We start from the raw sequence: 26,642 nt of genomic DNA on the forward strand, positions 1-26,642 counted from the left end.
TATTAGCTTGATGAAGCAGAGTGTGCACAAGGGTTCAAGCGCACCCTCGGCTCTGATGTAGCAGAGCCGAGGCTGCACAAGGGTTCAAGCGCACCCTCGGCTCTGATGTAGCAGAGCCGAGGGTGCACTTGAACCCTTGTGCACCCTCGGCTCTGCTACATCAGAGCCGAGGGTGCGCTTGAACCCTTGTGCAGCCTCGGCTCTGCTACATCAGAGCCGAGGGTGCGCTTGAACCCTTGTGCACCCTCGGCTCTGCTACATCAGAGCCGAGGGTGCGCTTGAACCCTTGTGCAGCCTCGGCTCTGCTACATCAGAGCCGAGGGTGCGCTTGAACCCTTGTGCACCCTCGGCTCTGCTACATCAGAGCCGAGGGTGCGCTTGAACCCTTGTGCACACTCTGCTTCATCAAGCTAATAGAATGCATTGGCCAGCGCTGATTGAAGCAGAGCTGAATCTGTGTGCTTAGCTCAACTACTCCACCGGTGTAGTTGAGCTAAACACACACATTCAGCACTGCTTCATCACGCCAACAGAATGCATTGGCCAGCACTGATTGGCCAGAGTACGGAATTCGGCCAATCAGCGCTGGCTCTGCTGGAGGAGGCGGAGTCTAAGGTCGGATCTGAATGGAGACTGGTGTGGAGCGATCTTAGACTCTGCCTCCTCCAGCAGAGCCAGCGCTGATTGGTCGAGTTCCGTACTCTGGCCAATCAGCACTGGCCAATGCATTTCTATGGGGAAAAGTTAGCTTGCGAAAATCGCAAACTGACAGGGATTTCCATGAAATAAAGTGACTTTTATGCCCCCAGACATGCTTCCCCTGCTGTCCCAGTGTCATTCCAGGGTGTTGGTATCATTTCCTGGGGTGTCATAGTGGACTTGGTGACCCTCCAGACACGGATTTGGGTTTCCCCCTTAACGAGTTTATGTTCCCCATAGACTATAATGGGGTTCGAAACCCATTCGAACACTCGAACAGTGAGCGGCTGTTCGAATCGAATTTCGAACCTCGAACATTTTAGTGTTCTCTCATCTCTAAACATGACATAACATTTCCATTCAACCATGAGAAACACCAAAGCCTAAAAGCTGAGATTCAGAAGATGATCCATGACAATAAGAACAAATGGATGAAAGAGAAAATTAAGGATATACAAAGATTTGATGCGTAACGGGGCAGGCAAAAACCCAGCTCAAATGGTCTTATTCTTCTCTGGTCCTAAGATGGTACTCTTCTAAAAGATAAAGCTGCTATCTTGCAATGCTGGAAGGAACATTTTTCACTGTTGCTTATCAATAGTGATAACGGTGTACAGACGGTTTATCCAAAAATAAGACACATGAATGGGTGAACCACCAACATGAGAATTCAACATCAACGAATAAATGTGTCCTAGTTGGCACATATATTCAAGGTTGGTGGTGACACACGTGCATTCAATCTTCATAAGATTATCAACAAGATCTGTACTGATGAATAAACCCTACCAGACCACAGGAATTTCCACAATGTTACTATCTTCAATAAGGACAACAAATCATAGAGTGAAAGGTACCCGGGCAATGTCCTGCTCTCCACCCCCAGGGATGTTCTTACCTGGCTGCCTCTAAATCATCTGTTCCTACATGCCAAGTAAGTCCACCATGATTCTCAGTGTGATTTTAGACTATCTGTTTAATAAAAGTACCATAAATACCATGAGCAAGTATTATATGGAATCCATTGACCTGGCCAAAGCTTTTTATCAGTGTCTTTCTGCACAGTGAGGTACATACACTCAACCTTCATGAGATCATCGACCACGGATGTACTAATAAATAAACAAACCATAAGACCTCAGAAGTGTCAACATTATAACTGCAATAAGGAAAACAAATCAGCTTTATAACTGCCAGGGCATTGCCCTGCTCTCCACAATAAGGAGACATGGCCCTGCTCTCCACAATAAGGATAATCCTTTCCTGGCTGGTTCTAAGTCACCTGTTCCTACTTGCAAGAAAAGCATAAAAAATGTAAAAACTGCAACACACACAATGGCCTTCAGTTATCCAAGGCCTAAATTTCCATACATTTCTATTTTTAACCAATTCCACCAATGTTATTATTATATCAATCAATCATAGCGGGACCATCGCCTTCCTTTGAAATTCATTTGAATTGACTGGCAGTTCCTGACTTGTCTTTAATGCATTACTGGTGCAAAATAATGTGCCAGAAACACTTTAAAATTCATGTTACAGAATGATACATCTGTATGTACACTACAACACAAAAATATACTCTAAACCGCAACGTACAACATACTGCAACTGTAACAAAGTGTTGTATACCAGCAGTTGTGTGAATACATAGAGACCAGATGTAAGGGAATTGCAATAGGAGCAGCAATTCCCCAGTAGCTGCTGGAAACCCTGGGAAGGGGCACAAGAGACAGTGAGTCCTAAGCTGAAGCCCCCCACTGTCCCTTCTGCTTGCCTAGTCCTATCCTATGTAATAGGCGGCAACTTGGAGACGATCCCTTCCTATATACGGGAAACACAAAACGCAGACAAGACAAACAACAACAAAGGGAGGTCAGCTAGCCAGGGTTCGGTAACAGTCGAGCAATGCAGTGCCAAAAACAATATCCAAAAGAGTTGTCAATAGGGAAAGCCAGAGGTCAAGAATCATAATACACGAATAAACAGCAAGAGAAAAAGCCAGCATGCACAAGGCAATAGCAAGCACCAATGTGAATGTGAACCAAGAATAAATAGGGAGGAAGAACCCGTCCTGAACCTGATAGGAAGGCAGGCTGTCAATCACAGGGCAAAACAAAACTTAACTCTTAGGGGAGCAGAGGGAAATGAACGTGAAGGAGACGGGTGTGGTGGTTCATCAATTAACAAGGTCAAGGAATAGGACAATGTTGAGACAATGCAACCAAAAACTCTAAGCAAGTTATCAAACTGCACACACCTCCTGCACCGCAGCATGCAAGCAGAGGGTGGCGCAGAGACCCCAACAGGCAGAGATGTTACACATGAGTGACACTCATGGAAAATAATCCAAAGGTTGAACCATAATTCCAAATTTAAAATACGAATTATGTTTAAAAATGGTAGAGTAATGGTCAAAGGTCCCTGAAAAAAGGAATTCAATTTATAAGATAATATTTTGACATTAGAACATCACATTTTTGATTGTCTTCATACTGATTAGATAATCGATGGAAGATAATTGATCAGTCAAAACTTTAGATTCTATAGGGATTCTTTTAGGTCTATTTTCAATAGTTTAATGATTAAGATTAAGACTATACCTCTTCTTATTCAATCCTTAAAAAAATGGTCAATTTGTTATATTTATCTCAAATTTCCATCTGTCACAATAACCAGATAAACGCCATGTCTAGAAATAACAAATCAAATAAACTTAAATTATATAACATTTTCCACTGAAGTTTAATAAACTGATAAGGAGATCTTAAGCAAGAAAACCCAACGCACACCATAAATATGTCATAGCAATAATCTAATGTTGTCAAGTTCCATATGAAGAGACAGCTAACCTAAACCCACATTATTAATGTATTCTGGAGGTGTGACAAATTCTCTGATAATTAGGTTCATAAATGATATAGCTGACTGACTGGAATGAATACAGATTTAGCCGCGCTGCTTTGCTCTCGGCAAGAAAACTTCAGCTCATAGACTATGATGACCTGCTTTATTCATGTGTATTCCTCCTGAAAGTAATTTGGATAGTAATATCAATAGAACAATTGCAATGTAAAAATTCTCATTTATATGTATTCAGTGCTCAAATATTATCCATAAAGCTTTTAGACTACTTAGATTGCAGTATTTTTTTTATATATAGCAATTCATACTTTAAGACTATGTAGAAAAACTAAAAAAAATACCCCAGTTAAGGTTCTCTACTTTAGGTCCTTGTGGGCAGAGGAAGACCTATGGTCTCAAAACAGGCAGGAGATCCGCGCACAATGGGATATGGCACGACTCAATCCAAAAATTCTTGTTCAGAACCCTTTTTATTGAAATAATGGTAAAAAGGCCAGCGCAACGCGTTTTGGGCTATTCCAAGACCTTTATCAACTCCTCACATGGGGCCAGGTGTAATATTACACTTAGTGGTGCTCGATGTGTTTTTTTCCACTTTAAGTCCTTGGCCTTCTTTTAATGTATACACTAGGCTATATGTCTTTTTACTGGGTAACATTGTATTGTGTATAATAGTCTATTATGCTTTTGGCCCTTTGGGGTAATAGGGCCTTATGGTCGTGAAATTTGCTCGACCACCGATCGCAATCCAATCTTTCCCGATCGCTCAACCCTAGTAAATGCTTCTCTATGGGAAAAGTCACTTTAGAGTTGAGCCGATCTTGAGATTTCAAAATCCGATTTCCAATCATTTTCCAGCCGATCCCAATTGTGAAATTTGCTCGACCGCCGATCAGGATCCGATCTTTTCTGAACCCGATCGCTCAACCCTAATTACTAACTAAATTCTGTGACCGCACTCCTGACTATTCTGTGGCCTACAGATCCTTCTGCGGCAAAGTTAAAACTGCTGTGCAAATTTTAAAGGGGTTTCCAAATATTAGAAGTTTATTGCCTATCATTAGGATAGGGCATAAATATCTGAACATTATTATTTATATTAATTAAACATTTAATATTTGCAACCATCATATTTTATAGCAATTATTATTGGAATCGATGTCCTGAGGGCACCATTGCCATTGAATAGAACCTTCACAACAAGGGAATAAATCAATTATCCCTTAGAATTCTCTACCCACTCTAGCCACCACAAAAAGAGTTATAGCCACAAGGATCCATTATCCTGTCAAACCAAACATGGCAGATGCCTTGACTTTCCTGGACATCTGAGATAATAGTAACTTGCTTTGTTTGTACTGTACCTATGAACTAGTGTAATGTAATCTATCGTACAGATTTCAGATTCTAAGCATATCTCACATTTTAGAGAACCAATGGATAAGATAGTATTTGCTCATCTATGGCGAACTTATTTTCCACATTAAAAATATGCAGCACATTGAAGTATTTCCATCTCCTAGAGACTAAGCAAGGTAGATAATTTTCAAGACTCATTCGCTTCTAAACTTTGCTTAGCATTCCATGCATGCAACATTGTGCACCGAGAAGAAAATTTGGATCACTTATTCAAAATTATAGAAGTAAAATGTCAAAGTTGTGATTAAGTCTCCAAACATTTTCCCAGCGGCAGAATTATTCACTGTTGACTTAAAATATGTTAAAGTGATTAAGAAATATGATGAAAAAGTAATAGATGAGATGCAGCAGTCTCACTTAAGAAATTACAAGCATTATAAGCATTTCCAAGACGGAAAAGTTAGTTTTGAATATGCAGAGTTGAAATTCATGTGTTGCACCAAATGGAAAAGCATTGCATGGAAGGATTATTGCTATGTTTGTTGGAAAAATTTAAAAAAAAAATAATAATTTTTAAAAACAACCTGGGTCCATTCAGACAGAGAAAAGTGGGGCTGATTCTGCCACAATAACTTACGGCAGAATTAGTTGCTGATAAAAAGATTCCCATTGAGTATTGTTGAGTGATCTGGATCAGAAAAGAATGGATCCCGATCGGCGATCGAGCAAATTTCACGATCGCGATTGAGACTGGGATTGGCTGGAAAATGATCGAAAATCGGATTTTGAAATCTCAAGATCAGCTCAACCCTACTGTATATAAAATATACAATTAGGTTTGAGCGATCTGGAAAGATCGAATCCCGATTGGTGATCGAGCAAATCTCACGATCGCGATCGGCTGGAAAATGATCGGAAATCAGATTTTAAAATCAATCCTGGAATCTCAAGATAGGCTCAACCATATCATTGAGTTCACTGGTTCAGTTTTCTGCGAGGAACACATTGAAATCAATGGGTTAAAAAGTCTCCCATTGATTTCATTGTCTTCCACTCAGAAGATGGAACCCATTGAACTCAATGGGAGTCTTTTTATCAGTGCCGATTCTGCCGTGAGTTATCGTAGCAGAATCAGCTCCACTTTCCTCCCTGTGAATGGACCCTTAGGTCCCATGCAGTAAATGTAGGCATAAATCTATTTTTAATAAGATACAAAATGTAATTATGATAATATGAATGTTTTAATAAGCTGTGAGATCAAGAATGTGTTTTTGGTTAAAAAAAATATTTCTCGTCTAAATATGAAATTTAAAGATGCTTCATTAGGCTTAAATGTTTCCTTAAATATCTACAAGACAATGACTCTGTCCATTGATCCAGGCTCTTAATTGGTTGTTATCAGTAACGAAGTCTTGTTTTGTGCCCTTTGCAAAACGCTCTTACGACCCGAAGTCTTAAACTTTAGCTTTTGGTTAAATTTGACAAATGTGATGAGTACAAGTGTAGGGTTATCCTGCTATATACCATGACATTAGTTAAAGGGATAGATTTTTTTTTTAATTATTTTATTTTTTTTAAGATAAACAAAAAATGTGCTAAAATGAATTATTCTAATTGAGACCACATAGAAATTAGCTTCCCTTTTGCAGAATTGTGTGAGCAACAGAGTCCCTGATACTGTTACTTCCTATGTGCTGTTCATTGTGCACATGGCTTTAGTTGTTAGCCGCATCCACCATGAACGTAATGTTATTACTGATGGAAGCAGCATTTCTCTAAACTTTATTGACTGCTTGTCCTGAGCACTTGAGGCGACTTGAAGAAAAAACAGAAACTGCGCCAAGCGACAAATAGTGTAATACTGTTAACTAAGTCTTTTGTAGTTGGGAAGATCACTCACGACTACTATGACAGCATGTAGTATGATCCAATGTTGGACTGGACTTCAGATAGCAGATGGATTCCTCTTCGGTACGTGGTGAAAGGATCACACATTGTAAGAATCCAGATATAAGGAGAATTTCTCCAGGAAGAAAAAAACAAAGTCAATAGCACCGGTCCATATAATTGACTACTATTGGCATACACACTACGTGTTTCAGACTAACACAGGCCTTTTCTCAATGTATATATGACAATCATTTTTTCTTCCTGGAGAAATTCTCCTTGTATTTGGATTCTGATCACCTGTGGATCCAGCTCTTATTTCACACCTTTAGATGATCAGAGCAACAATTAGAGGAGGCAACAGCAGGGACAAACAGGCAAACTCTTTTTTGGGGGATAGCAACATGATAAATGCATAGGGAAAGTGAAGAAGACAAGCAACATGAGTTCATTTTCCCTATAATAGCTGTGAATACTTGATCATCAGCATCACTCAGGGTTCTACTCAGGCTGTTTTCATATGGTGTGATTTTGCAAAAAAAAAAAAAAAAAAATTGCATTTGTGGGTCTTAAAAACAGGTTGTTTTTTTTAAATGCAGTTTTCCAATAAAACACAGGCTTTTTTGAACAAAAAAAATCAAATGATTGTCTGTAGCAGTTTGTGATGGGTTGTATTGGAGGATGTATATACATGCATATAATTAATTTCTAACTTGTATAGCGCCAACATATTTTGGTGAAAAAGATATTATATATAAATATATATGTCAGGTTCTGGGGGTTGCTAGATGGTCCAGTCTGCTCTTCCAGCAGACTACTCAAGCCTCACTAAGGAGGACAACCCTCAACAGGTGAAACACTGCAGGAGTGTCCACAAGGTGTGGGCTGGAGGGAGGCAGAATGACAGGTCCCACTACCAACCTACCTGCCATTCCTAAAACAATCCTGTCCAATACACAGAACTTGAAACAACACTCAGCAGACAAAGGTTGTCTGCTGAGAAAAACTACTTCTGTACTTTCTCATCTCACCCACCTGCCATCGAATCACAAATATATATATAATATATATATATTATATATATATAGTATAGCATATATATATTCTCGCTTGAGAAAGGTTCAGATAAAAACTGAAACATCGCTGCTTGGAATAAATCCACACTTTTTCTAAATATTGGAGTGTTGCCATTTTTTCCATTTTCTATATATATAATATATATATATTTAGATAGATACAAATGTATATTCTTATATACTACATATGCATATGTATAGGTAAATATACACACGCACACATATACTGTAGGTAAATATGTATACAGATACATATATAAATATATATATATATATATATATATATATATATATATATACAGTCCTATGAAAAAGTTTGGGCACCCCTATTAATCTTAATCATTTTTAGTTCTAAATATTTTGGTGTTTGCAACAGCCATTTCAGTTTGATATATCTAATAACTGATGGACACAGTAATATTTCAGGATTGAAATGAGGTTTATTGTACTAACAGAAAATGCGCAATATGCATTAAACCAAAATTTGACCGGTGCAAAAGTATGGGCACCCTTATCATTTTATTGATTTGAATTCCCCTAACTACTTTTTACTGACTTACTGAAGCACAAAATTGGTTTTGTAACCTCAGTGAGCTTTGAACTTCATAGCCAGATGTATCCAATCATGAGAAAAGGTATTTAAGGTGGCCAATTGCAAGTTGTTCTACTATTTGAATCTCCTCTGAAGAGTGGCATCATGGGCTACTCAAAACAACTCTCAAATGATCTGAAAACAAAGATTGTTCAACATAGTTGTTCAGCGGAAGGATACAAAAAGCTGTCTCAGAGATTTAACCTGTCAGTTTCCACTGTGAGGAACATAGTAAGGAAATGGAAGACCACAGGGACAGTTCTTGTTAAGCTCAGAAGTGGCAGGCCAAGAAAAATATCAGAAAGGCAGAGAAGAAGAATGGTGAGAACAGTCAAGGACAATCCACAGACCACCTCCAAGGAGCTGCAGCATCATCTTGCTGCAGATGGTGTCACTGTGCATCGGTCAACTATACAGCGCACTTTGCACAAATAGAAGCTGTATGGGAGAGTGATGAGAAAGAAGCCGTTTCTGCACGTACGCCACAAATAGAGTTGCCTGAGGTATGAAAAAGCACATTTGGACAAGGCAGCTTCATTTTGGAAACAAAAATTGAGTTGTTTGGTTATAAAAAAAAAAGGCGTTATGCATGGCGTCCAAAAAGAAACAGCATTCCAAGAAAAACACATGCTACCCACTGTAAAATTTGGTGGAGGTTCCATCATGCTTTGGGGCTGTGTGGCCAATGCCGGCATCGGGAATCTTGTTAAAGTTGAGGGTCGCATGGATTCCACTCAGTATCAGCAGATTCTTGAGAATAATGTTCAAGAATCAGTGACGAAGTTGAAGTTACGCCGGGGATGGATATTTCAGCAAGACAATGATCCAAAACACCGCTCCAAATCCTCAGGCATTCATGCAGAGGAACAATTACAATGTTCTGGAATGGCCATCCCAGTCCCCAGACCTGAATATCATTGAACATCTGTGGGATGATTTGAAGCGGGCTGTCCATGCTCGGCGACCATCTAACTTAACTGAACTTGAATTGTTTGTCCAAAATACCTTTATCCAGGATCCAGGAACTGATTAAAAGCTACAGGAAGTGACTAGAGGCTGTTATCTTTGCAAAAGGAGGATGTACTAAATATTAATGTCACTTTTCTGTTGAGGTGCCCATACTTTTGCACCGGTCAAATTTTGGTTTAATGCATATTGCGCATTTTCTGTTAGTACAATAAACCTCATTTCAATCCTGAAATATTACTGTGTCCATCAGTTATTAGATATATCAAACTGAAATGGCTGTTGCAAATACCAAAATATTTAGAACTAAAAATGATTAAGATTAATAGGGGTGCCCAAACTTTTTCATAGGACTGTATATAGAAGCAACACAGCAAGAGTATTTCTCATCATCAGGGGGTGTACTTGATGAGGATAGAGGGTGTGAGGAGGGGATACTGGGCGTAGATGGCGGAGGGGCAGTGGGCAGATGTTTGGAAAGGATATCTGTAAAAGCACTGATACTCCCACAACCAGGATTCCAGGATTAGGGTTGAGCAATCTGGATCAGAAAAGATCGGATCCTGATCGGCGATCGAGTAAATGTCACGATCGGGATCGGCTGGAAAATGATCGGAAATCAGATTTTAAAATTGAACCTGAAATCTCTAGATCGGCTCAACCCTAACCAGGATGCGTAAACCAGAAAGTGTTACATGAGCCTAAAAATATGAAGTACAATATGGTAAAAATGGTCCAAACTCACATAAAGTTATGTTTGTTTATTTACATAACTCTATTGACATAAGCATTTTCAATCTATGAAATGAAATTTGTCAAATGAAGTCAATTTGAAAAAAAAAAAAAAAAAAAAAGATCAAAAGTATTGACAGTTCTTTTTTTTTTTTTTTTTTTTTGCTGTTTTGCCTGCTGTAAAAAATGTAATAATAGGCTGATAAGTGAGCAAAAAAAAAAATTCAATCTGGCCCCACAAAAAAGTACACTTTGCTCAGTCTCTTATATGGAAATATAAATGTGTCAGAATATGATGACTAATTTTTTTTACCATGACCACGAGTGACGGTCGGGCTGGATTCTCCTTGAAGTCTTCTCCGTGCAGCGTCCCCGCGGCGTCTTCCGGCTGGAATTCACTCTGCCTAGGCATCCGGCCTAGGCAGAGTGAATTCCAGCCGGAAGAAGACGCGGGGATACTGCATCGGGAGAAGACTTCAAGGAGAATCCAGCCCGACCGTCACTCATGGACTTGGTAAGTATAATGTTATCAAATTTTGCGTACCCCTGAAATGAGCATTTCCCCCCCATAGACTATAATGGGGTTCGAAATCCGTTCGAACAGTCAAACAGTGTGCGGCTGTTCGAATCGGATTTCGAACCTCGGACATTTTAGTGTTCACTCATCTCTAGACAACACTTCCAATGCAAATTCTCTTCATATCACTTTCTTTCTTCAAAATCATTATTATTCACTAAGGAATTTTTATAATAAAATAAAAGTGAAATATCAAGGGAAGATTCACATTGGCGTTTATTTCTATTTCATGAGAATTCTTTAGTTATTGATTGCTAAGAGAAAATAGCCAGTTTCTATCATGAAATCGGTAACCCAATTAACCCATTTTATATCAGTAGGATCCAACATGGTCAGTTAGGGTATGTTCACATGGTGGAATTTGCATTCCGCGTGTGAACCCTACGTGCGTCTAGCCGCTCCGGGATGCCGGTCGCGGCATTCTGCTCCGGATTAGACCCAAATGAATGGGCCTAATCAGGAGGGAACCTCGCACGACGGAATCCGCAGCAAGAAGGGTCATCTTGCTTCTTTTTCCTGCTACTAGCTACAGGGAAAAAGAAGTCAAGTGGGAGCCGTTTTTTGGCAGCAGGTTTTAAGGCGGATTCCGCATCAAAATCCACTGCCAAAAAACTCAGCATGAACTAACCCTTAGTTTTCATTGTACAATGGATTTCTCATGCTTGTTTTGGCTTCTGTTATAATTGGTAAGGGTAAGTTCACACGGGGTGAAAATGGCCTGGGCGCATGCGCAGTAGCCGTAGTAGAAGCAGAATGCTACTGCGCATGCGCCCAGGTCATTTTTCTTTAGCAATGTCAGTTCGCGAGGCCGGAGGAAGACGGGACCCTAGGACATCGCAGGAAGAGGAGGCGTGGATGAAGAAGATGGCGGACCCTGAATGCCCGCCCCCCGTGCACGATGGGTAAGTTTATCACATTCTGTTTTAGGGTTTTATTTTAAAACTGGGTGATAGTTTAATATAACTTTAGCGGTGCCTGAATAGCCTTTTTAAAGGCTATTCACGCATATGTGGGGCTCTATCAGCATGATTTTGCTGACAGAGCCCCTTTAATGCCTTTAAAAAGAGTCCCAAATTTTGCAAAATTAAAAAATAAAAAAATAGACAGTATGGTATATATTCAGACATTAATGTTTTTTCAATTTCTAGCTGTCATTTTTTCATTGGACACACTGGAGTATAAATAATACAATTTTGGGGATTGTCTGATATTTTGGTTATTAGATTGTTTAGGAAGGTCAGACATCAAAAAAAGGCAATGAAAAGGATAGAAACTGTAGAATTATCACATTGACACTGTGATCAGTGTTTAAAACGTAACGCCAAAAATATAGGTTTGAAAATTATTTTTTATGTATTCTGTCCCCACTCCTTAATACAAATTTTAGCGGACCTGGATTTCCCCCAAAGCACTTCAATCTGTAAGTAATTTATTTCCCACTAGCTGATTCAATGTATCAATAGGTTTTAATATATATAGTCCAAGAGAGAGTTCAAAATGTGAATCCCAATTACTTATGGAAAAATGCCTTGTGGATAGTATTGGACGTTATTTCAGTTATTACTCCACCACTGGCTTGTGTTAGTGTTTTCATGTCTTACCTCTCTCTATATATGTCATTTTTTTCTTGAGTTTTCTTATAAGGAATAAATACATATCAGTATATAAATAGCCAAATGCTGTAAATTGCTTATGTTTAACAATGTAATAATTTTTAGTGTTTTTCATACAGTACCTTGAGAGATTCATAGTATGTGTTTGAGTAACTCATGACACATAGAAAGGTTTTCCAATATTTACCAATTAATGATCTATTCTTGGGATTGATCACCAGTACCAGATCAATGGACATCCAATGCCTTGAACACTACCCATCAACTGATATTTATGTAAAAATTTGGGTCAGCTTTCTTCCCTGAGGCCTCGTTCACATCTGTGTCAGTAATCCATTAGGGGAGTCCGCATGGGGACCCCCTGAATGAACTACAGAACGAATTGGCAAGCTGTGTGCAGTGAAAGCACACTGACTCCATAGACTGTAATGGGGTATGTGTGCTTTCATTTGTGTTGTATATCTTATGTTTGGATATAGACTAGTATGTCTGTTGTATAGTTTCTCCTTACCTGGGCCATACTACTTTGTGTGTGGAGCAAGAGTTTGGTACAACCCAGGCAGTTCATTTTGAAAGGAATGAGGAGACCAAGAGGCTTTTGCCATAAGCTTTTGTAGAGTGAGGAAGCAGATGGAGAGCAGAGAGTTAGGCAATTCACGGGCCTAGATCATCCAGACTTTTTCTAACACAGATAAGAGGAAGGAATTCACCCTTCCTTTGGCTGAAACTATTTCCCCTGATATCTGGGGATAATTGTTATATGGACCTCATAGCAATGGCTGTGCCTGCATTACAGGAGAGACTAACCCCACCCTAAACACAGACAGACCCTGAGCCGGTACAGACTGAGTGCCCTCAGCCTAGAGATAGAAATAGGGCGGCACAAGCAGTTGTACAAGCCACAGGAGAACAGACTGTGCCAACACTGTGACCAAGGGGTCCTGGAAGATGAGGCCCATTTCCTGCTGCACCAAATACTCAGCTGTGAGGGCCAGGTACTTCCAAAGACTCTCTGCCCACATCCCAGACTTCACATCTGCAGACGAGAAGAGGAAATTCTACATCCTACTGGGAGAAGAGGAGTCCACTGTGGAAATCGCTGCCCAATACGTGTCCAGCTGCCACCAAATGAGTGGAAGATGATACCCCAAGGACTATTATACTCCATTATCACCCCACCTAATCACCCACCCAACCTATGCCCGCCCATACCCACATGTCCCAAACAAGATCGACAAGACCCCAAGGACTATTGTAAATCCAAACAACCCAACCTCATCCACCCTCTCCACAGCCGCCCCTCCCCTCCCCCTCACCCCCAACCATTCTCTCTGCTTTGGCAATGCTAAATGTTTTTTCAGATGTGCCAATAAAGCTTTTTTGGACTTTGACTGACCAACCTGTTAGCCATCACCCTTTGGGAATTAAAACATTAAAAACTACCATTAAAAATTCTACCATTAAAAACTTTTTTTTCCTAACACGTAGGAATAGCCTTAAGAAAGGCTATTCTTCTCATACCTTTAGATGTCTTCCTCGCTCCACCGTTCGGTTAAATATCCATTTTTTTGTCAGTATGTAAATCAGTTCTCTCACAGCACTGGGGGCGGGTCCCAGTGCTCAAACAGTACAGGGGTTGTCCCCAATGCTGCGTGGGAACTCTCTCCATCACCGCCTCCATCTTCGTCAGCAACAGCCTCGTCATATTCTTCTTCCGGTGCTAGAGGTCACACTTGTGCGCCTGCACAGTCGTCCCTGCCATCGGGCAGCAGGCACAGCCGAGTGTACATGCCAGCGGCCATTTTTTTGAGCATGCGCAGTACGCTCCTGTAGTTCAATGGAGTACAGAGTGTACTGCGCATGCTCTCGTAAGCGGCCACAAAAAAAAATAGCCGCCAGCATGTGCACTCGACTCTGCCTGCGGCCTGATGGCAGAGCCCACTGCACAGGCACACAAGTGTGACCTCTAGTGCCGGAAGAAGAAGATGACGAGGCCATTGCTGACGAAGATAAAGGCAGCACTGGAGAGAGTTCTCTCGCAGCACTGGGGACGCCCCAGTACTGTTTGAGCAATGGGGACCGCCCCCAGTTCTGCGAGAGAACTAATTTACATACCAACAAAAAAATGAATATTTAACCAAACGGTGGGGCGAGGAAGACATCTAAAGGTATGAGAAGAATAACCTGTCTTAAGGCTATTCCGACATGTTAGAAAAAAGTTGTTAATGGTAGAATCCCTTTAAAAGTTATGGCTTTCGGAAGCAGAGAAGTAAAAAGCAACTATACAAAACTGAAAATGGCTGCAGCAAGAAGAAGTTAATGTTATTGTACTTCATAAATTACTACATGAGAGAATAAAAGGATATAAGAATCGGAAGGACCGCACGACTCTTATTATATGTGATGTATTTCTATTACAAGAGTATTAACACAACTCCTCCAATTACCGCCTGCGAGTACTTCTCTTCTAAATCCAATATACCTTCTGTTATTCGCTCCTATAGCGCACAGTCATACCTTCTCCATACTTATTTTTTGCAGCTTGTTTTTGAACTCTAGTTGCAATATAGTAATTGACACATTGAATAGACTTCATTCTAAACATAGTTCACTGTTATAATACTTACCACTTTCTTTTTATTCGCCGGGAAGCTCCCGTTGGATTTAACAAAGATAGCACACAGCTTCACATCTTCTGGATGAGTACATTTGTCCTATGGAACAAAGCACACGTGCTTAATAGGAAAAAAAGAGAGCAACTACCTAGTTTGACAGAGTGTTTCCTTAAGAACATTTGATCAAGTAGATGACTGTTATTAATCATACTTTTTTTTCCCTCTTTCTTTCTTTTTACATCTAAGATTTATAGAATAATACTTTGGAAATTATAGACTTAATTATGCCGTGGGTGTATCTAGAAAGCGTTCATGCAACTCTCCGAAAACCCAAAAACACATTCAATGGTTTCATTTTTTTTGGAATATATTTTGATTCCTAATTTTTGCCACTTATTACATATAAAGTTCCGGCACTGGCTTCAAACTTCTAGGCATGTGCATGCCCGCGGTAATTTTCCTGAGACCGCTTACACAGTACACTGGTGTGGCCATTTTCCTGTGCCTACTTACACAGTAAGCTGGGATAAGCGTCCACAAAAAAATGGCGGAGGTCTGCTGGCATGCCTAGAAGTTTGAAGCCAGCGCTGGAACAAGTTGCAAGGAGAGGCCGTTCCAGGTAAAGATAGAGGCGACACTGGCACTGGAGTTCTCTGGCAGTATTGGGGACGCCCCCAGTGCTGTTTGAACGCTGAGGACCTCCACGAGTGCTGCAAGAGAACTCATTTGCATATCGAAGAAAACCTGGATTTCTACCAAACGGCGGTGCAGAGCATTGCACGTGTGACCACTGCTCGAGTCAAACAAGAGACACAAGACCCCCCGTCTAGTAACCGATTACTGTATATAATGTACGTTATACTCCAATATAACATCTAGTAGTCGAGCTGTGGCTTACCTTGTGGGCCTCTGCATCTACACCTCTACTGTTGCGCTTGGTGTTCACTCTTTTCCGCCTCTTTCTTAGAACTATATAAATCTGGACATACACCAGGAGTGTGACAATAAAGGGGACATAGAAGGATACAACAGAGGAGTAGATGACAAATGCAGGGTTTTCAATGAGGCACTCATTAGAAGCTGGAACAAAAGAGATTGGAACAGGATAATTCTACACATTTGACCCCCATACACCCTATGTGTTAAACACTGACTTACCCAAGAAACAATATTCATGACATTTCAGCTCCATATATTATAACCAGTGCTTGCAAATACCTACCATTATAATTTATAGGATAAAAAAATCAATAGTACTATATAGGATCATATAAAATATTGAGGGGATTTATGATGACTGGGGTTTCCTACTCCAGTCTTAATTCATTCACCTGGATTGGCAAGTGATAATTTCACAGATGTTCAGGAACAATAACTCATGAACGATCTGTAAACACCCTGTAAACACCCTTTAATCAGTATAGAAAATTCAGTATGGCTAAACCAGTGTTGATACTATAGTAGGGAAATCTGGTGATTAAATTTTTAAAATAGATTTTATTGAAAATTTTCTCTTGAGTAGGAACCATCTATACATGATAGAAGATCATGAGTCCACCATCAATACAGGATAGAAGGTCACGAGTCCACCATCAATACATGATAGAAGATCATGAGTCCACCATCAATACATGATAGAATGTCATGAGTCCACCATCAATACATAATAGACGATCATGAGTCCACCATCAATACATGATAGAACATCATGAGTCCACCATCAATACATGATAGAACGTCATGAGTCCACCATCAATACATGATAGAACATCATGAGTCCACCATCAATACATGATAGAACGTCATGACTCCATCATCAATACATTATAGAAGGTCATGAGTCCATCATCAATACATGATAGAAGGTCATGACTTCAGTCCACCATCAATACATAATAGAAGATCATGAGTCCACCATCAATACATGATAGAACGTCATGACTCCACCATCAATACATGATAGAACGTCATGAGTCCACCATCAATACATGATAGACGATCATGAGTCCACCATCAATACATGATAGAACGTCATGAGTCCACCATCAATACATGATAGAACGTCATAAGTCCACCATCAATACATGATAGAACGTCATGACTCCATCATCAATACATTATAGAAGGTCCTGAGTCCATCATCAATACATGATAGAAGGTCATAACTTCAGTCCACCATCAATACATGATAGAAGATCATGAGTCCACCATCAATACATGATAGAACGTCATGACTCCATCATCAATACATGATAGAAGGTCATGAGTCCACCATCAATACATGATAGAAGGTCATAACTTCAGTCCACCATCAATACATGATAGAAGATCATGAGTCCACCATCAATACATGATAGAACGTCATGAGTCCACCATCAATACTGACAGAAGGTCATGAGTCCACCATCAATACATGATAGAAGGTCATGAGTCCACCATCAATACATGATAGAAGGTCATAACTTCAGTCCACCATCAATACATGATAGAAGATCATGAGTCCACCATCAATACTGACAGAAGGTCATGAGTCCACCATCAATACATGATAGAAGATCATGAGTCCACCATCGATACATGATAGAAGGTCATAAGTCCACCATAAACAGAATATTGGTGTATTTCTAAGAAAGACACAACTTTTTAGAACTAGACAAACTAGAACTTCATCTGCACCAAACTTTTCATTCATCTGGAAATGTTATGGCTTATCTCAGCACAATCCTATAACATTATGACAGCCTGCTGATTCCAAGACCCTAAAGCTCAAAAGTCCCTACAGAAGTCTCCCTTGTCTACCTACTGTGCAAGAAAATATACCAGTGCTTAATTCCAGTGAATGCATCTATGTTGCATTTCCCTTCACCATAGGTAGACAGGGATACTGCTATGCAGGGAAAACATGAACAATACTGCAAAAACTGCTGGATTTATTCCACAGCCATGTTCTTATGATATACTGAAAACTCTCTAAACTTTGCCACCTTTGTCTCTACTTAAGCAACAGTCTACATTCACTATCTGCTATTTTTCTTCTCAATATTTTATCCAGATTGCTTCATCAATAAATCCGTCTTGACATTTGTTTGTAGAACAAAGTCTATCATTTTATAAGACTCGATAATAGTGACAGCCCGGAGGACTCATTATTGCCGTGTTTATTATCACACTTCAAGGTCAGGCTGCTATTTTGCTAGTAAAACACTGACATTTGTAAAAATGAATGATTTTTATAACAGGTTTTCTAAAAAAAAATAGGGCTTAGTCGAATCCAAAACAAGTATGCTGTCATTATTCACAGTACAGATTTTAGTTTCTAGTAATTTCCTACTCTTAAGTATTTTGACATTTAAATGTTTGTAATTTTTTTAGATTGGTTCAAATTTGTGTTGAATACAAAGAATCTCTCTTTCTCTCTAATATCTACATACAGTATATATATATATATATATATATATATATATATATATATATATTTACTAGTCAGTCTTTGAAGTAGAACTGTCATCTATTTATGATGTCTCAAGATTCTAGGCTTCTTGATGGTCCGTCAATTTTTAAGTCACCGTTGATGTAGCACTGGAGAAGTGTCAAAGCAAAAATCTAGAAGCGTAAGATCCCTCTCTACAGAAAAGAGTTCAGTAAAGGGTCAGATTAAGAAAATATGGTCACGAATGTTAGAAGACTAGATGTGCCAAATTCAGGACTAGAGAGGAGCAAACGGATTTAAGTCAAATCAGATTAAACTCAAATTTTTCAAAAGTTTTGGACTCAACCCGAACCCTTCTCAGGCCCCAGAGTATAATAAATTGAGGCTCGGTAAGGTGAGTAAATATAACAGTTATACTTACCATGCTACACTCTACTGGGCATCCTCATGGAGTCCTTTGGTCCCCTGATGTCCTCTTCAAGCCTCTTCCAACCTCTGTCTGGATCAAAGTAGGGGAGCCATCACACGATGTAATGCTGCGCTCATTCTGATCGTAAAAACACGTTCAGAATGAGCACGTAAAAAGCAGCTCCCATTGACTTGAATGGAAGCCGGCATACGTGCACTCCCCATTGAAATCAATGGGAGGCTTTTTTCCCTATGCTTTCAATGTGATACGCACGTAATACATTTACATGCATGCGCGTGTATGTGCGTGCATACCAGTGCATGCGCAGTCGGCTCTGCCTAGGCCGGATGCCTAGGCAGAGTAAATTCCACCCGGAAGAAGACACGGGGACCCTGCGGTGGGAGAAGACTTCAAGCAAAATCCAGCCCGACCGTCACTCGTGGACTTGGTAAGTATAATTTTATCGAATTTTGTGTACCCCTGAAACGAGCATTTCCCCCCATAGACTATAATGGGGTTCGAAATCCGTTCGAACAGTGTGTGGCTGTTCGAATCGGATTTCGAACCTCGGACATTTTAGTGTTCGCTCATCTCTAGTTTTAACCAGTTTATCACCAACTGTGATCTTTGGACTACCTTAATTCCTCCATGTCTGTTCTCTTGGCTCTAGTAATTGCCCTAGATTAAGGAGTCACATCATACATTTTCATTTTCTATACTTACCAGTGTTATTTAGTCCAAAGAGAAGTGGACAAGAGATGGCAAAGGATAAGACCCAAACTATGGCAATCATGACAGTCACTCTGCGCTTGGAACTGTACCGTGTGTTGTAGAGCATCGGCATTGCCACTGCTGTATACCTAAAACAAGCACACATTATAGAGATACAGTCCATATACAGCTACAACATATCTGCAAAGCATTTACTAGCAGGCCCTTTTATTCTGAGAATCCACACCTACATGTATAGGATATTAAAAAAAAAAAAAAACTTGGCTCAAACTAGATGCACCAAATTGCGCCAAAAATGTGACACATTACATCAAAGATTAACCGTATTTACACCACTCAGTGTCTATAATAATATGTTTTTCAAGGAAATAACAGTTCTGAGAGCCTACAAAACATTTATGCTCTGGTCCCTCAAATAGCTATATTAACCCCTATAATTCAGATAACCATTGTAAGCTAAAAACCATTAACTGGAGGCCACAAGTTTATGAAAACTTGAAATAGGTTCTTATGAAGGCCCCAAAAGGTCACCAAAAATATGAAACATTGAAGATTAAAGAAACATCATCAAATAACTAATATTGATATAGCACATCTTTACACAAAAAAAAAAAAAAAAATCATAAAGGGGGCCACATGGTGGCTCAGTGGTTAGCACTGCAGCCTTGTGTTCAAATCCCGCCAAGGGCAAAAAACCATCTGTAAGGAGTTTGTATGTTCTCCCCGTGTTTGCATGGATTTCCATCCCATACTCCAAAAAGTGGTAAAAAAATGTACATTGTGAGCTCTATGTGGGGCTCACAATCTACATAAAAAAAAAAAAAAAAAATAAATAAATAAATAAAAAAATAAAGAGCTGCTAAGAGATAGAAACTGTTCATAGGAACACCTCAGTATGGCACATGTAAAGAGAAGCACGGGACATGTAATATTACAATACATAAGAGCTGCCATAAGTCAGCCAGTAAGCCCATGCCAATACTGGGGTTTTACCAGTCAATAGATCATGGTGTAACCTCCATACTAGCAGCCTATGTTGAGTCTGATTTTAAGTTACAACAATCCAAACAAGACCACTGTATATTGAAAATTTTGTATCCTGCAGCCATTGGAATTTTAGGGACCAGCTCAAAAGAAGTTCTTGATCATTCTTGTACACCATGGGACTTCCTTATGCCAAAATGGAAATCTATACCAGGCAAGGACTGACCCAGACAGTTTTCTGGCATGAGTTATAGTAGATATTGGGCTGAGGCACCCCTGCCTTGATAATTCTTGTACACCATGGGAGGTTCCTTATGCCAAAATGGAAATCTATACCAGGCAAGGACTGACCCAGACAGTTTTCTGGCATGAGTTATAGTAGATATTGGGCTGAGGCACCCCTGCCCTGGCTCGCCCTGATCCCAGCCCTGTTTTGCCTACAATTCTCAAAATGGCAAGCAGGTTGGAAAACGGAGAAAGTGGTATATTTTATCTATCTCTATGTGTTACTATTTTAGATCTTATAATACAAGGAATCAAGACTGTTCCTCCTTGCAGACATCTCTCTAGTCCTAGAAAATAATGATTCCAGTGATATTCAGGCTCTATGTTCACCATCTATCCTTCATCTAGCATCTATAGGAAGGAGGAGTTATATGTTTAAGACATATGTCAGGACATTCTGGATAGACACCATTATATGGGTAGAAATAATTGTCTTGAAGACCCTTTTTGATGATAACACATTAGAACAGTAATTATGAGACATTCAGTGAGGATAGGAGCAGATGTCACCATACTATTAGTGTTATATAGGGCTGAGACATAGGATATGATGAAACCATGAGAATATTCATTTCATTCCAGCAGAAAAAAAAAATTACAGCTCCTGTCTGGCAGACATATTCCTCTTCTCTACCTTTCCTCTTGGCTCTACATATCCCCAGCTCGGAAAAAGACATGATTGTCGTATTGTGTATATATATATATATATATATATATATATATATATATATATATATAGTAGCCATCTTCAATTTGAATCTGATAACTTGCTACACTGTAATAATGCCATGGAAAGCAATGGTGAAACTTGATCTGAAGTGATTCACAGGAAGATAGGGATCCCTAAGCTGAACCCGTCCGCTGTCCCTGCCTGCTTTCTTCACTGCCCTAGGTGACAGATGACAACTGGATGACAATCCTTCCTTAGATATAAGTGATGACACAGAACACAGACTAGACAAACAACAACAAAAGGGAAGTCAGCTAGCCAAGGAGTTGATACCAGTTGAGCAACGCAGTACACAATCAAAATCCGAGAGAATAGTCAAAAGTAAAGCCACAGTATAGGAAAATGTATTGTGGTAACAAACAGCAAGAGGAAATAGCCAGCATGCACAAGGAAATAGCAAGCAACAAGGTGAATGTGACCAAAGAGTAAATAGGAAGGAAGAACCTGCCCCAGACTTGATGGAAAGATACACAGGTAAAGCTAACATTAACTATTAGAGGGAAACCAAGGTGAAGGAGATGTGTGTGGTGTAAAATCAGTTACAGAGGTGAGGAAATAGGACAATGTTCAGACAATAAAAGAAGAATCTAAAGCAAGGAATTAGGACATGCCTCCTGCATCATAGCATGTGGCACGAGGATGGTGCCGAAGCCCGGATGGGCAAGTATGTTACACTTACATAGGCATTTCCCATATATGCCTTTAAGTGGTCAATAATTGCTTGTTTTTAGAATTGCTGCTTTTGGGCATTTGTTAAAATGTTGTGATATTCTATTGAATAGATTTAATGAGAAATTTGAGACCAAAATGAAGATAAGTTAAGGGTGGACACTTGTGTGCATGTTGCATGTTCTTACATCTGTCATTGTCATCGACAGCAATTGTTATAGCTATGAGAACAGAAGAGTAACTGTACATTCAGAAAACTTCTGAAATGTCAGAGATACGTGGCAGAAGTTTTGATCGGCCATGGCCTGTGTCCTGATATCCCACCAAGATCTAAAACATGGGGCAGAATTGCTCAGTGGGTGCTGTCTCTTTTCATCAGCTGAAGATGGACTCATTATGTTGTAGCAATCTGTGGTGGTCTCAGCTTTGGGCTCCCCACCGAACAGAACTTCTGACATGTAGCGTGACATGAAAAGCTTTTAAGACACACAATGTTACAATTTTTGTGAAAGCAATAACTAAAGATTTGCACAGCAGGATAACACAATAGTCCCTCCAGTCCTTTGTGGGATGACATTACAGACTTGGCTTTACTAGATTGTTTACTTGTTAAGAGATACCCGATTTTGCAGCACTCTATTGTCGTGGACCTTGAGCAGGTTTAGTCTTTGCTATGCTTTCTATGGCATCAGATCAATGATATTATTTATTGATTTAGATCTACCCATCATTTATTCTAGAAAAACAGATATGACTTTCCTTCTCTCGTAGTCACTGATTTGAGGCTCTGAACATGTTTTCTTTGCCTCAGGACCAGTCATGTTAGCTATTTATTGAACTGGTGGATTTATACAAGTATCTCTTGCAGTGGTGCTGGAAATCTACATAAGAAAAAAGCTATTGAAATAGATATGAAAATGAGTGGTTTATCTGATGCATTTTATGTGCTATATGATAGAAACATCAGGATAGCCCTGCCACTTACCAGTTACACCACAGCATGAAAATATAAACCTCAACCCTGTTCCAGAATAAATCAATAGAAAATATTTTAGTTCTAAATGTTATTCTGTAATATATGTAAACATGTGAAATGATGGACTGCAATGGATTCCAAGGGACCTCATTGACCATAATGGGGTCCATTGTGCCTCAGTTATTTTTTATCAGACTTCTCTGGACTAAAAAGTCAGCCTTGCAAGACTTTTTCATCTGTGATTTTCGATGGCCCGAATAGAGGTTGGTGCCACTACAGGTCCCCATACTGTAAGATTCTCTATACAGCAAGGAGCACCATTACAGTTCTCCATAGGATAAGGGCCCTCTTTACAGGCTCCCATACAGTAAGGACCTGCATTACAGATCCAAATATGGTAATGGCCCCGTTACAGACCTACAAACAGGATCCCTTTTATAGGCCCCCATGCCGGCCAACACAGAGATTCTTTAGGCCGCTACTGACTGGATTACTCCAGCAAGTAATGAAAGATTTTCACTTACCAATCCCTGTTCCTGTTCACAGTTGCCTCCACTTAGACATTCAGGGCATGCCATCTAATCTCCCACTACCTGCCTACATGTAACCTTGGATCTTCCAAAGACCTCCTGCTATGCTCTGCTCTTATCTGCTCCTCACACAACCGTCTCCAACATTTTTCCCATGCATCTCCCATAGCCTGGAACTCCTTAATAAGACACATAAGACTGACCCAACAATCACAGGCTTCAAGAAGACTCTGAAGACTTACCTATTCAAGAAGGCCTACAACCCCCAATAACGCTACTGTCACCACACCACCATCTGAATAGCTTCTCCCCTCACCTTCTACCACTATCCCTCTTTCCTCATAGACTGTAAGCCCTTGCAGTCAGAGCCCTCTATATCCCACTGTGCCAGTCAGTCATTGTTAGTATTATATTGGTTTGTATATTTTGTGTGCTGTATATAAACTCCCAAATGTAAAACACCATGGAATTAAAGAGGACCTTTCATGAGTTGGGGCACATGCGGTTTTATATACCGCTGGTAAGCCGACAGTGCTGCTGTGAGGAGGGGCGTTCCTGACTGAGTGTACTGACAGTAAAGAGCTATGTTACCGGCACCGATAGCTCTTTACCTGGGGCACACATCGTGAAAGCCGACAGTGCGCTTAATTCAGCACACTGTCAGCTTTCCATCGGTATATAAAACCGCATGTGCCCTAGATGATGAAAGGTCTTCTTTAATGGTTCTATATAAATAATAATAAAATTAAAATAATAATAATAATAATAATAATAATAATAATAATAATAATATATTACACTGACACTGAAAAGAGACGGCATGCAATGTATAGGATGTAAGTGGCGCCCTCTCGAGGAATAAGAAAAGGCTGTGAACAAAAATAAGGATACGTAAGTGAAAATCAGCCCTTACCTGCTAGAATAATCAAGTTACATTATAGGTGCCATAAGACGATCAGCTTTTCAACACAATACTGTTTTGTAATGTTGTGTCACAAAGCGATGTAGATGTCTACATGTAACTACCTAGTGGTTATTTTGTGAGCTCCAATTTTTGATGGTTTTGTTAGTGTATTACAATATTGTATTGGATTGAACCAAATTTGAACTATGTTAAAGTTGATTGTAGTCTCTCAATGGAACACGGAGGATGATTTGACTTTTCATTTGTAAAATGCCCTGTACATAAAGGTCCTTTCATCTTCTGTTCCTACTTACACGTTAGCACTAGTTATTATATTTAACTTATTTATATTCATTCATAAAGCAGCAGGCACAATCCTTTATGTGTGACATTTCCAAAGTATTAGGAGCTCCACTAGGGAAATCTCATCCAAGCACCTGCAAGCAGAAAATCAATGTTCTCAAAGAGCATTAACTCCTGCTGCTCGTAGCATCAGTATTGGAGATATTTCCTACCTAATAAGACAGAATTGTTTTATAGCTGTTAATAGTTGTGATAATGGGCAACAGAAATGTCCCATTTGGAAAATCCTATTTATATCATTATTCTCTATTCATTAGCTATTCTGTCCACACAGCATTGGAAGCATGCATTGTAAATGAAAGGGGATCCCTGACTTTGATCTCTGTTCCTGCACCTTGTTGTCTCTCCTAGGCACTGAGCACTTACCTACACAGTACATACTGAATGTATTGACCACTCATTGGCCTCTATACTGAGGAGAAGAACTGGTTGCAGTGGTCACTTGTATAGATGGCAAGTCATCAGCAGCACAGTAAACAGGGACTGAAGGAGATCATCATACATCACATAGTGGCTATGCTTGATACTGAGTTGAGGCATGGCCATGTGCTCAATAGATATGGCGTCACTAGCTTGAGAAGGGGGAATGGAGCTGGCCCAAGTGCCACAAACAGCTGGACAGCTGGGTTCCCAGGTGAGGGACTTTACTGATTTATTATTGATGGCATATGCTAAGGCTGGGTCAACAATGTTATAGAACTCAGAAAGTAATGGAGGATTCTTCTCACTTCATTATTCAGTTCCTTAACCACACAAACAACCCTAAAAGCAGTTGCGACCAATGAAGGATCTATTAGGCTCCTCAGACCTACACCTACTTTCTATACCTGGGCCACAGGTCTGTGCTTAGGCTGCTCAGGAGCATGCTTTGGAAGAAGGCTCCTCGATTGCTTTGTTAGTCCCAAAGTATCTGTTTTAGTGTAAAACAATGTTGTTTATTTCAATTATTAGACAATGAAAAAATATTTCATGATTTAGAAAAGGATTCCAAAAACACAAGCATGAGAACTCTGAGAACCACCATATTGTATGCTGAAATTTTCAAGACAGTGTCACAAGATTATAAGACGGAGAACAAGCCAGATGAGAAACTAAACTACACCCAAACTTGTGATAGATAGGCATAGTGGAATGATCCTTACTATTTGACAACACGCCTTGATGTTGTTAAGGTTCTTTTTGATTCCTGTTTTATGGCCTATGGTAATGGTTGTCGATCTTTACACTATACAAACTCTTACCCATACTAAAATATGGATGGTTTAGATCTCTTCAATCTCCTACTGTTTTTGGTAGATCAGAACATTCTCAATTGTAACCCATTTTGCAGCACTGTAAAGTGATTATCGATCACATGCCTGTGTCCTCAGCGGTGCTCAAAATCTAGTTTTCCCATTCCATGCACCCTCTAAGGCCAATTTCTTAGAAAGCTAAGTAGATTATCAAGAGGTTTCTCAAGTGTGGAAGTAAACTGAAGAAACCAGAGGAAAGCCATGGATTTAGGAACAGTGATGCAAGAAGACAGTACAAGCCTTTGGCAGGTTATAAAATCAGATTGGTGAGGCGTCACTCCAATAAATAAGGTGTTTAAAGAGCTCGAACACCATTTGCAGTAAAGGTACATTGCAATAACAACCTGGTCCAGTAGT

At 39.8% G+C, this 26,642-nt stretch overlaps 1 protein-coding gene across 2 annotated transcripts in view; it reads right to left on the minus strand.

The window, feature by feature from the left end:
• DRD2 (dopamine receptor D2) overlaps positions 1-26,642 on the minus strand; it is a 141,396-nt gene that overhangs the window by 8,016 nt on the left and 106,738 nt on the right. For both annotated transcript variants that reach the window (XM_075279687.1, XM_075279686.1), the window contains exons 4-6: positions 19,544-19,680; positions 15,880-16,061; positions 14,994-15,080 (exon numbers count right to left, since the gene is read on the minus strand). In XM_075279687.1, the coding sequence (XP_075135788.1) occupies positions 14,994-15,080; positions 15,880-16,061; positions 19,544-19,680 (406 nt within the window). The remainder of the gene's footprint in view (positions 1-14,993; positions 15,081-15,879; positions 16,062-19,543; positions 19,681-26,642) is intronic.

Source organism: Leptodactylus fuscus, chromosome 6 (assembly GCF_031893055.1).
Source record: "Leptodactylus fuscus isolate aLepFus1 chromosome 6, aLepFus1.hap2, whole genome shotgun sequence".
In the NCBI taxonomy this organism is placed as follows: Eukaryota; Metazoa; Chordata; class Amphibia; order Anura; family Leptodactylidae; genus Leptodactylus; species Leptodactylus fuscus.